Source organism: Zalophus californianus, chromosome 3 (genome assembly GCF_009762305.2).
Source record: "Zalophus californianus isolate mZalCal1 chromosome 3, mZalCal1.pri.v2, whole genome shotgun sequence".
Taxonomy (NCBI): Eukaryota; Metazoa; Chordata; class Mammalia; order Carnivora; family Otariidae; genus Zalophus; species Zalophus californianus.
The window spans coordinates 56220952-56233608 of record NC_045597.1 but is presented as its reverse complement, the minus strand read 5'-3'; the positions used below and the strand labels follow the sequence as shown (position 1 = coordinate 56233608).

Here is a 12657-nt window from a genome sequence, read left to right as displayed (position 1 = left end):
GAATATAAATATGTATGATTTTCCTTAATTAAAAAGAAATCCACTGCCTAAATCTTGCTTTGAATCCTTTAACTATTTTCTATCCTGTAATCATTTCAAATTTTAAGAAAATTTATAAGAATAACACAAAGCTCCTCTGTGTCCCATGATTCTTAAGATGGGTAATTCCGTTGTTGATGTTGCATCCAGCCACATACATGTATGCATGATAATACTGTTGCCTCTTGATTAATTTTACAACATTGTGGTTTAAAACTTTATCTTCCTGCTTTTTACTTTCAAATACAACTAATACCTTTATGTGATTTTTAGAAAAACAAATTAAGCTGTTAATTATAAATTCCTTTTTCTTGGCTCACATACAGTTTCTTATTCATGTCACCAGTACCTGCCACCCCATGGAATTTTATTGTATACATTTCTGATTGTTATGGGGAGAAAACTTGTAAGTGATGCTCATATTTTTTATATATTAATATTTAAGCTGAAGCAAATTGTTTTTCTGAACGTTAGGAACCACGGACAGAAAAATTTTATTGAGATTCGTGAGGTATTTCTGTAAATATATTCTTATAAATGTTATATAAATATAGATTTTTGTTGTTTTGTTTTGTTTTTTGTTTTGTTTTTGTTTTTTGGTTCAAAGGTCACCAGAAAGACCTACAGGGGATCTTAGAGAAAGAATGAAGAACAAGCGCCAAGATGTGGACACTGAGTCCCAGAAACGAAATACAGAGGAGTCTTCCTCACCTGTTAGGGTAGGAATGAATTTCCCAAAACAAAGTTAAATTTCAGTAGTGATTTATTATCTTCTGTGCTAAATGTATGGTAGATGTGTAATACCACATTATAATGTTTTATATGGATAATGTAATTTAGAGTAAAAAGTCCCTGGGAAAACTCATTAATTCTCTGAATCAGTTCTTGATGGTAGTTAAGATGAAGGGAATTGGTTAGCAGAGCTCAAGCTGAACTTCATAGGATTTCTGTATCTTGGTGGGCATCATTAGTATCTAAGAGTATTCCTTTTTTTTTTTCTAAAAGTATTCTTAAATTTTCAGAATTCAGCCAGCCATCATATCCTGCTTGTTTTCAAGAAAGATTGAAGTGGGTTACAGTAGAACACTTAGAAATTAAAACAATGAAAGCAAGGCATGTGGTGACAGAAACTGAACTAGAGAACTTAGGTGAGGGAAAGCTCATGTGACTACAAAATTTAATGGTGAATTTCCTGGCAATGAAGCCAAAAGAGAAATATGTTTTATGATGTAGCTTATTGAATAAAAGAAAACATCAGTGTTTCAGATATGGAAATCTTGTCCTGAGCTAATTTTTTTAAAAAAACTTAATGTATATGTGTTTTTAACAGATTTATTGGTATATAATCACGCACGATACAATTCGTCCATTTAAAGCGTACACTTTGGTGGTTTTTTGTATATTCCCAGAGTCATGCTACCATCACCACAATCAATTTTAGAGCATTCTCATTATCATAAAAAAAAAGAAAAAAAACCCCACATACCTTTTAATGGTAATACCTGTATCATCCAACTGACCAACAGCCCTAGGCAACGACTGTGCCACTTACTGTAACTGTAGATTTGACTGTTCTGGATGTTTCATTTAAGTGGAGTCATGTAATATGTGGCTTTGATTTTGACTTGTGTCTTTTGCCTACTATAGTGTTTTCAAGGTTCATGAAGGATTATAGGATGTATCGATATTTTATTCCTTGTTTTTGGCAAATAATATTCCATTGTATTAATATATCACATTTTGTTTATCCATTCATTAATTGATGAACATCTGGGTTGTTTCCACCCTTTGGCTTTTATGTATAAACATCCATAAACAGTTTTTTGAGTGACATATATTTTCATTTCTCTTGGGTTTATATCTAAAAGTAGAATTGCTGAGTCATAAACTAACCCAAGTTTATTTTTTGAGAAACTGCTATGTTGTTTTCCAAAGCAGCTATACCATTTTACATTCTTGCCAGCAGTGTGTGAAGTTTCAGTTCTCTACATCTTTGTCAGCATTTGCTATTATTGAACTCTTTGATTAGAGCCATCTTAATGGGTGTGAAGTGGTAATCTTATAGTTTTTGCATTTCCCTGATGGCTAATGATATTGAACATCAGTGATATTGAACAATAAGATGTGCTTATTGGCCATCTGTTTATCTTCTCTAGAGACATGTCTTTTCAGATCTTTCCTAATTTTTAATTTGGGTTGTCTTTTTATTGTTGATCTGTAACAACTCTCTATATATTTTAGATACAAATTCCTTATTTGCAAAAATTTTCTTCCATTCTGTGGGTTATCATTTTATGTTCTTGATGATGTCCTTTAAAGCACAGATGTTTTTATTTTGATGAAATCCGATTTATCTGTTTTTGTTGTTGTTTGTGTTTTAGGTGTCTTATCTAAGAAACCATTGCCTAATTCAGGGTCACAAAGATACATGCCTTGTTTTCTTCAAAGAATCTTTGAGCTTTAGCTTTAGCTTTGATCCATTTTGAGTTAATTTTTATTTATGGTCCAGCCCTATTCTTTTTCATTTCATGTGGATATCTTAGTTGTCTCGTATTATAATCTTTTTATTAAAATTATCGAATTGTTTAAAGAGAAACCTTTCTGATAATTTAAGCTACATAGAAGCTTGTTTATGACTGTTTTTGATCCTTGATAAAAAAGCTGCATTACAGTTTTACATTATAGTTTGTAGAGACTTAAATTCAGGAACCTAAAGTAACACACTTTAAGTATGTATTTTTTTAATGTCTGATGATACATAATACTGCTTTAGAAGTCTCAGATAGTAATTCTCAGCTAGAGGTATGTACATATCAGAATTCTTTTGGAGGAGAGATAGTCTTTTGCGAAATAACGTGCTGATACTCTACCCCTGATCTACTGAATTAGAATTTCTGGGTAGGGGCTGAGCATGTGTATTGTATTTTGAAATAACCGATTACTCAGAATTAGGAATGAACTCCATGATTTGTTGGTAATGTTTAACAACCACTCAGGGAAAAAAAGCCATGCTTTGTAGGATTTGCCAATTTCTTTGGCATAAATGCTCCCATCCTAGTCAGTTTCAAGCTAGCAAAGTGGTATTACTGAATACAGAGTTGGAAGAGATACTCATTTTCATACCATTATATAGTATTTTTCACACATACACACATATATGTACACACACATAAAATAAATGTAATTAACCTCAAGAGTAAAATGTACTGGAATGTTTAGGAAGTGAGTTTTGAATAACAGTTACCTTTGTTTTTATTATTTGTGTAATTGTTAGCTTATAGCATTTAATTTTTAACCATAGCTGTGTTTAACAATGGCATACACAGTTCCTAAAAATTTAACAGTCGGCTCTTGTGAGTCAGTGTGAACTGGCTCTATCTAGCATACCACTAAATGTAGTGTAGTTTAAAAGGCAAACATCTAGAATTCATATTCTGAAGACATTATTTTAGGAATCATTTTTTAACTCTGCAGTTTCCTTATCTAAATGGAGGCCATAGCTCTATCATTGTGTTGCTGTGAAGAAAATATATGTAAAACAAGTAACATGAGTGGCTAATCCATGATGACTGTTTAATAAATGGTATGTACAGTATTAGAATAGCTCTTGGCCTTTCCTCTCAATATAAATTGGTGTTAGGCTCTTAGTAGGAGATGAATATCAGCATTAGAGATTTAGGTTGTTAACAGATATCTAAATCTAAGTGTGTTGCTGATCATAAAGGTTTATATGTTCAGCATATGAATTTAGTAGACAGCAGAGTTGGCATTTCATCAAGAAATTTGAAGCCTGTTTCTCACTTTCCCTAGATGAGAAAGCCCTCAAAGGTGCTGAGTGCCATGCATACCTAAGGGTAATAGTGAGAAGAGTGACCAGGTTTTAGGAAATTCCCTATCCAAACTTAGAGAAAACTGTTAATAAGCTAGGATACCAGGGTATTAATTATTTTGAGTGATCTATCTGGTCTAGGATAACAAATGCTGATCATTTCTGTGATACATTCCTACTGCAACAGAGACATCTGTTGATCTTTGTGTAATGAATTTCTATGGAAAAGTCAGATTTAGTTTAGGTAGGGGGAGCTACAGGTTAGATGACATAGCGTAGCTAAGTTAGGATACAAACGAACTGTAATTCTACCCCTTCTCTGCCGCTGAATTCAGCTCCAGTATGTTTGAGTTTTGAGGTTGATAACCCGTGATCTTGTGGGGAGACAAATTCATAAACAGATAAATTGTAATTCTGTAGAGTATGATAGCATGACAGAGAGAGATGAGCAAAACACACAGTGAAAGGAATGAATAACTGCCTGGGGAACCAGAGAACATTTTACAGAGGGAAATGACATTTGCACTGAGTGTTGAAAGGGTAGGTGGGATGAAAGACGGGGTGGTGAAAGTTTAGAAAGAGGAAGAAACCAACACAGCAACAGTAAGGAGGTTTAAAGGACTAGTGTGTTTGAGAAACTGACTCTGTGCCTAACGTATAGAAATTTTAGCATGTGAATTTGAGGTGAGGGCTGAAGAGGTAGATTAGGTAAATCACATTTTGAATAGTCTTAATGTATCAGTCAGGGTTTGGCAAGAGAAAAGAGATTTGTATGCCAGGAATCTATTTTTATTCACAGATTCACCTCCCTGGCATTAGTAAGTTCACTTACTGAATAAAGGAAAAGACTTCTTCTTTGACCTGTGTATTAATTAGCAGTGTGTTGCTTGATCTCCACATACTTAGGGATTTTTCAGCTATCTTTTTGTTACTGATTTCTAGTTTAATTACATTGTAGTCTGAAAGCAGACATTGTATGATTTCTGTTCTTTTAAAAGTGTGTTTTATGGTTGAGAATATGGTCTGTTTTGGTGAATGTCCCATGTGAGCTTGAGAAAAGTGTGTATTCTGCTGTTGTTGGATGAAGTAGTCTACAGATGTCAGTTGTTTCCAGTAGATGGATGGTGCTTTTTTTTTTTTATTTAAAGATTTTATTTATTTATTTGTCAGAGAGAGAGATTGAGCGCACAAGCAGGGGGAGCGGCAGGCAGAGGGAGGAGAAGCAGGCTCCCCGCTGAGCAAGGAGCTTGATGCAGGGCTCAGGGCTTGACCCCAGGACCCTGGGATCATGACCTGAGCCAAAGGCAGACACATAACCGACTGAGGCACCCAGGCGTCCCAGGTGGTGCTTTTGAGTTCAACTATGTTCTTACTGTTTTTCTGCCTGCTGGATGTATCCATTTTTGACAGAGAGGTGTTAAAATTTCCAGCTGTAATTGTGGATCATTTCTTCTCCTTACAAGTTGTATATCAGTTTTTACCATACATATTTTGACACTCTGTTTTTAGGCACATATATATTAAGGATTATTATGTCTTCTTGGAGAACTGACCCCTTTATCATTACGGTATGCCCCTTTTTGTCACTGGTAACTTCACTTGCTTTGAAGTCTGCTCTGTCTGAAATTAATGTAGCTTATTCCCACTCTATTTTGATTAATACTAGCGTAGTATATTTTTCTCCATCTCTTTCCTTTTACTCTGTATGTGTCTTCATATTTAAGGTTGTTTCTTGTAGACAACGTGTATTTGGGTCTTAGTTTTTGATCCACTCTGACAGTCCATTTTTGTTTTTTGGGTCTTTTTTTTTTTTTAAGACTATTTGAGAGAGAGCGCAAGAGAGAGCACAAGCTGGGGGCAGGGGCAGAGGAAGAAGGAGAAGCAAACTCCCCCACTGAACAGGGAGCCTGAGTGGGGCTTGATTCCAGGACCCCCGGAATCATGAGTTGAGCTGAAGGCAGCCAGCCGCCTAACTGACTGAGCCACCCAGGCACCGCTGATAGTTTCTGTTTTAATCAATATTGTCCATTGATGTTTAATGAAAGTATTGATATAGTTGAATTAATGTCTATTATATTTGTTACAGTTTTCTAGTTTGTTACCATAGTTCTTTGTTCCTGTTGTTTTGTCTTCTACTCTTTTTGTGCCTGTTATGGTGTGAATCACACATTTTATATTATTTCAGCTTCTCTCCTTTTTTAGCATATCGGTTTACTTATTTTTACTTTTTTAGTGGTTGCACTAGAGTTTGCAGTGTAAGTTTACAATTCAAGTCTCCTTTCACATAACACTGTAGTATTTCACAGGTAGTCCACGTACTGTATAATAACAAAATATTACTGATTGTTTGCTCTGGACTATCATAAGTGATATTGGGATTTTCTGCTCTTTAACGGTTTGATAGAATTCCCATGTGAAACCAACTGAATCTGGTACTGTTTTATGAAAAGTTCTTTAACTATTTTTTTTAATTTGGAAATTAGTGGACTTTTGACTTTGTTGAAGTCAATTTTGTTAAGTTGTATTTTTCTAAAAAATTATTTCCTCTGGGTTTTTAAACTGCATAGAGTTGTGTGAAGAAATCTCATGTTTTTCTTTATTTTTCTTTGTTCTAAAACCTGTTTTTACTTTGTTATATCTGATTTTAGATACTTATGCTTTTTTCCCTTTTCTTAATTAGGTAAGCCAGTATTCTTTTTTTGTTGTTGTTGGTTTTTATTTTTCTATTGTTGTTCTTTTCTTCCCCAAGAGTTAGCTTTTGGATTAGTAGATTAATTCTTTCTCTTTTCTAATATGTTTATTTGTTTTTTCTTTTATTCTTTGGTTTACTGTATTTCTTTTCTTTGTTGAATTGGTTGAGCATTTATTTTCTTTGATTTGTATTAGTATTTAATGCTTTAAACTTTGATAAATGGTTTAGCTGAATTTATGGATTTTATATGTTGTGTTTTCATGATCATTATTTTCAAGAAATTCTCTTTAGGTTTGGATTTCACCCATGATCCAATAATCTTTTAATTGCATGTTTTAAATTTTTCAGGTTGAAGAACTTTTTGTTATGTGTGTGTTATTTTGAATAAAAAAATAAGTTCTATGTTATTGCTCTTTATATTTCTATTTTTTTAACTTTAATGAGATTTTCTTTGTGACTTAAAATATCAGTTTATCTAAATTTTCCATGTGTGCTTGAAAAGGAGTATTTTCTACTTTTAGTTTTCAGATTCTAGAGTCTATCTAAAACCTCTGTTGTTTTGATCTTCTGTATTTTTAATATCTTTGCTTGATCTCTTGGTTTGAGAAGACCTTGTTGAAGTAGCTTAGTGGTACGTTTCTGTCTAGTTATCTCTGTACTTTCTGTACTTCACTGCTGTATTGAGTGCACAGATAGAGATAATAACTGTTCTCTTTTCATTATAATTTTTTTTAATGCAGTGTTTAGAGATGATCTGAGTTTGGTTATCTGTTGAATGTTCTTTAAAGTATAGTCTTATTTATTTGTGGCTCTGCTTATTATGAAACAAGATAATATAATTTTTGTGATCACTTCATAAAACAAAATCTCCATTAACCCTATTTAGGGGAGTTTTCTTCAGTAGTAAACAAATTATACTGGTTTCCCCAGTATAGATCCACATTTCTTTATTCTCTGTGTTTCTGTAATATTGAAAGGATCTGAAATTGTACATCTGTGAATAATTTAAAATTTTAAAATGTCTGATTATATCTATTCTAGTAGCTATAGACTGAGCTGAGTTTTTGGGCTAATGTTCAGGCCAAAAAAAATGAACCATTGTTCATTTTTTAAAGTTTTTACCCTTCTTCAGAAGTGTCCAGTTGAAAAGTTTTAAAAACATTAAGGTGAGAACCATAATCTCAATAGCAGTTTTTTCCAGTTGTTAATAGCTTTGATATGATATGTGGTAGTAAATTACAGCAAGAAAAATTTGAATTAACATTAATTCTAGAGCTTCTGACAGAAAATTAAGAATTCACTAATGATGTTAGTGTTTGTGAAACTATGTATATTTTTAGAATAATAGGGTTTGGAATCATTGTTTTTTTGTTTTTTTTTTTTTAAGATTTTATTTTAGAGATAGAGAGGGAGCAGGGAGGAGGAGCAGTGGGAGAGGGATGAGCAGACTCCGTGTTGAGCACAGAGCCCCATGCAGGGCTCCATACCATGACTCCAAGATCATGACCTGAGCCGAAATTGAGAGTTGGATGATTAACCAACTGAACCACCCAGACGTCTGTGGAATCATTATTCTTTAAAAATAAAAGATATGGAAAAAAAAGTCTTTGTATAAAACAATTAGTGTTTAAAAACTCGATATTCTTTAATATAACAGAATTATTACTATGATCGATAATAGGTTTAGGCTAGTAATGGACAAATTTACACAGTTGTTTTAAAGTGAATATTCGTACAAGGGGAGAACTTCATTGGTATATAAATAATTGAGTTACTCTTTGACTAAATATTCTGTGATAACTTTTATCTATTAGTCTCAAAGGAAGTTTCTCCAAGTAATTTTGGAAGATGTAAGGAAATGTAAGGAGATTATATGGGATAATTGAAAAACTTAGTCAAAGTAGATTTTTTCCCCTTCCCGTCTTCTTTGTCTCATCTAATACATAATAATATTGTTCCCTGTCATTAACAAAGAACAAACTTGTGTTAGGGATAAACAGACTTTATTTTAGGAACCAAATGTCAGTTGCGCTAGTATGGCCTAGGGTGGCTTGATCTGACCAATGGTTGTGGATAAGTCCAAGGGGGAAATAGTTGGCTATACTTCAAACAACAGGCAAAGTTTGATGTGATTGCTGAAGAATTGTTAATCTTGTTAAGAATTGTTAGTCTTGGGGTGCCTGGGTGGCTCAGTCGGTTAAGCATCTGCTTTCAGCTCAGGTCATGATCTCAGGGTCCCTGCCGCAGCAGGGAGCCTGCTTCTCTCTCTCTCTCTCTGCCCCTATCCTCTGCTTGTGTGGGCACACGCTCTCTCTCTCAAAATCTTAAAAAAAGAAAAAATTGTTAGTATTAACTTTCCCTTTCAGCACTATTATGGTCTATATACTTTGAGGGCCCTCCCATTACAGTAATACTAGATCCTGGCTAAGTGACAACAAACACATTTTAAATGCATTGCTGCTTTCTCAAGAATGCAAAACAGCGGCAAAAACAAACATGAACAGGAATTGAAACCAGGGATTAAGTAGCAAACCCGAAAGCTAGTGGTGACCTTGAAGCTTTTACTAGAATTAGAGCCAGTTCGAGAGTAAGCCTTTGGTCCATCTGTGGAGATAGAGTTGTTGAATTGAAAGATGGGAGCTGAAGAAATTACCCAGAATGCAACACATAAAGACAGAGTTACAGGGAATGTTGAAGAGGTTCAAAAATGTGAGGGAAATACTTAGAAAATTAATGTACCTCTAGTTGGAACTCCAGGAAAAAATAGAATGTAGGGGAGTCAATATTGAAAGAAATAGTGCTGTGAATTTTCTCTAATTGATGAGACAAAGCTACAGATACAGAAAGCACAATACATACCAAATAGGATATTATTATGCAATTGCAAAATACCAAAGTTAGAGAAAATACTAGAAATTCCCCAAGAAAAAAAGGCAAGTCATCCTACAAAGGAGCAACAACAGAATGACATCAATAGCAATGGAAGCCAAAAGACAGTGGGATAATATTTCCAAAGTGCTAAGATAAATCTGTCAACCCATAGCTGTATACCCAGTGAAATTATTTTTCAAGAATGAGGATATAATACAGACATTTTCAAATAAAATCGAGAGTGTTGAGTACTAGGAGACCGTCACTAAATAGAGAATATCTAAAAAGATATGTATCAGGGAGATAGCAAATGACCTTAGAAGGAGGGTCTGAAATGTGAATAGTAAAAGTGAACAGAAAAAATGTTTACTAGGTTAGACAGTCTGTTTTGTTAATGGCCTTTGAAGTTGTCAAAAGCGTGAGGTGAGGTATTGTACCAAAAGTGTAAGTGTAAATTGCTTTGAACTCCCCAGAATCCATTCCATCACTTTTTCATTCTGTAGCTGCATTGTGTTTGGGGGGAATTGACCCCAGTTCACTGCTAGGGCCTGATTAGTTTAATTCAGTCGGAAATAATCCCATTCTCCTTGATAATTCAGTTGATTCAGGAACCAGGCCTAAGTCATCCTGCCTGTGACCATTACTTTGGTGGTAGTTATTGACTTAAATGTGGTCATGTGACTGAAGTTGGCCTACTCAAACTAAAGGAAAGAATTCTTCATGATTGAGGGAGAGGCACACTGGGAGAACCTAGATTGCTTCTTATTATGGTAAAAGAAATATGCCTTAATGTGAAGTCAACAGTAGGAATAGCAGAGCTGTGAGAAAGGAAAAACAGCAGTAAAATTGACCCCTAATGATTTCAGTGTGTTACTAAATCACCCAGCCCTGAAGTTTGCTCTATTTTATGTGAGATTGTAGTTTAAATGTAAAGTTTATAAGCTTATAGTATCTTATTTAAGCTCCACCCAAAACTTATCCTGCAAAACAAGTTAGACTTCATTAATACAAGTAGTATAATTTCAGTTCTACACCAGGAAAAGTAAAAGCCATATGCTGTATATTGCTCTAACAAGACTAGATTAATTTTAGTTACGACGTTTTATTGAAGTACATAGGCAAATTAGTATGTCCAGGGAAGATGACAGAGTGAGGAAGAGTGTGAAAATCCTGAAATGTTAATGTATGATGAATATGAAGCATATTATAAGATAATAGTATAAGAAGTATAAGAAGATGCTGAAGAGATTTAGTAACACTGGTTTTCACATATTTAAAGGGCTATCGTGTGAAAGAAGTATTAGATTTATTTTTACATGATCTAGACATCAGAACTGATTGTAATCAGGAAGAATTCTGGAGAGGTGTAAGAGTTGTGATCAGTATAAGAAAGAATGTTTTAATACTTAGAGCTGTCTGAAAATGGGGACAAAGGGATGCAGCAGTGAAGAGCTATCATTGGAGATATAGGGAAGAAATTTTTTTTCTGAAATTCTCCTAACAGGACTTTCATAACTATATAGTATTAGAAAAATTTTCTACATAAGGCAGGAGGAGGTTGAATTATATTATTTACAAAGACCCCTAGAATTTTATTATTCTAGTTGCTAATCCAGTTATTGTAATATTGGTTTTCAACTCTTAACCTCAATACTTATTTTTTAAATTAAATTCTTGGTAATGCCTCCTTACTATCTAAAAACAAAATTCATAATGAATATTATCTGTCCATACATATAATGTTTAAGGAATAAATGTGAATGTAATATAAAATGTAAATAAAGTAAAAGTCCACAATCAAATGACTCCATTTCTGAAATCTTTAAGACATTTTTAAAACCAAACATTTCTCCTAAGTCAGGCATATATTTGAAAGCAAAACCTAATTTTAATTGACATGAAGCTAATTATAGTCTTTATACAATTGGCGAATTCATGTTTTGCTGCAAAAATATTCGTGTGTTTGATCACAGGTTGCTGCTCCAGACCCTGCTGGGGGTGTTACTTAATATACTTTGAAGTCCAGAAAAATTCTGACTTCTTAAAATATCTCATCCCAACGGCACTGGCTGAAATATTTTAGTTCATTAACAAGTATTTCAACATGTACGTGTTCTGGGATGGCTAATTTAGAATGCATAATAAAGTAATCAAACAGCTGCACATTTGATTAATATGTTTGCATTTAAGAGAAATAAGATGACGAGATACTCTGTTCAAGAGGTGAGAGAGCAGGCCATGCTGTGCTACGTGGGACAGGGAATACCAGACCCTGTTTATTTGAATATGGTAAACGAAAGGGAGAAATAACTGACAAAGAAATAACATGCCTAACCAAATTATGCCTAAACATGGTTGACTTGAAAAAAATGGGGAAATGTGACATTTTTAAAAATGATCTGAGCCTTCTTACTAATTATCAAAACAATTCCTATATTTTGATAGTGACAAAATATTAGAAAAAAATATCTTCTAACTTGAATGAGATTCCATTATTGAAGCCTGCATTCAGTCTCTAGTACTTAATAACAGAAGTCATATATGATCTCTAAGGACAGTATCAGAGTCATATTAAAGGACAATAGCCTTTAAAAAAAAAAAAGAGGGACGCCTGGGTGGCTCAGTCCATTAAGCGACTGTCTTTGGCTTAGGTCATGATCCCAGTGTCCTGAGATCAAGTCCCGCAATGGGCTCCTTGCTCATCAGGGACCTGCTTCTCCCTTGGCCTGCAGCTCCTTCTGCTTGTGTTCTCTCTCTCCCTCTTTCTCTCTCTCTGATAAATAAATTAAATCTTAAAAAAAAAAGACAATAGCTCAAAAATTACATAATTTCATTGTGTAGGGTGAATGTTTTGAAATATTTACATAAGTTATTAAGGAAGTGTATTAAGATGATTACATTTTTGGTTCTAAATCTTATAAATACTCTTACACACTTGCAGGTTATTTTGTTTATTTTGCAGTATCAGCACTATGGCTCTGAAACTCTCTTCAACTAAATTAGTATTTGAATATTACATGATAATTTAAGTAGGAAACAATATATTTTTCAGTAATTTGGAGATAACTTTCTATAAATTTTGATATAACTTGTACTAGTTTATATTCATAGTGAGTTTAATCCGCAGAACATTCAAAAGTTGCGTGGAGGGCACCTCGGTGGCTTAGTCAGTTAAGTGTCCAACTCTTGATCTCAGCTCAGGTCTTGATCTCAGGATCCTGAGTTC

At 33.9% G+C, this 12657-nt stretch overlaps 1 protein-coding gene across 6 annotated transcripts in view; it reads left to right on the top strand.

Moving 5' to 3' along the window:
* Positions 1–12657, top strand: part of ZC3H13 (zinc finger CCCH-type containing 13) — a 92932-nt gene that overhangs the window by 8463 nt on the left and 71812 nt on the right. For all 6 annotated transcript variants that reach the window (XM_027588859.2, XM_027588862.2, XM_027588861.2 and 3 more), the window contains exon 4: positions 647–758. In XM_027588859.2, coding sequence (XP_027444660.1) covers positions 647–758 — 112 coding nt within the window. The remainder of the gene's footprint in view (positions 1–646; positions 759–12657) is intronic.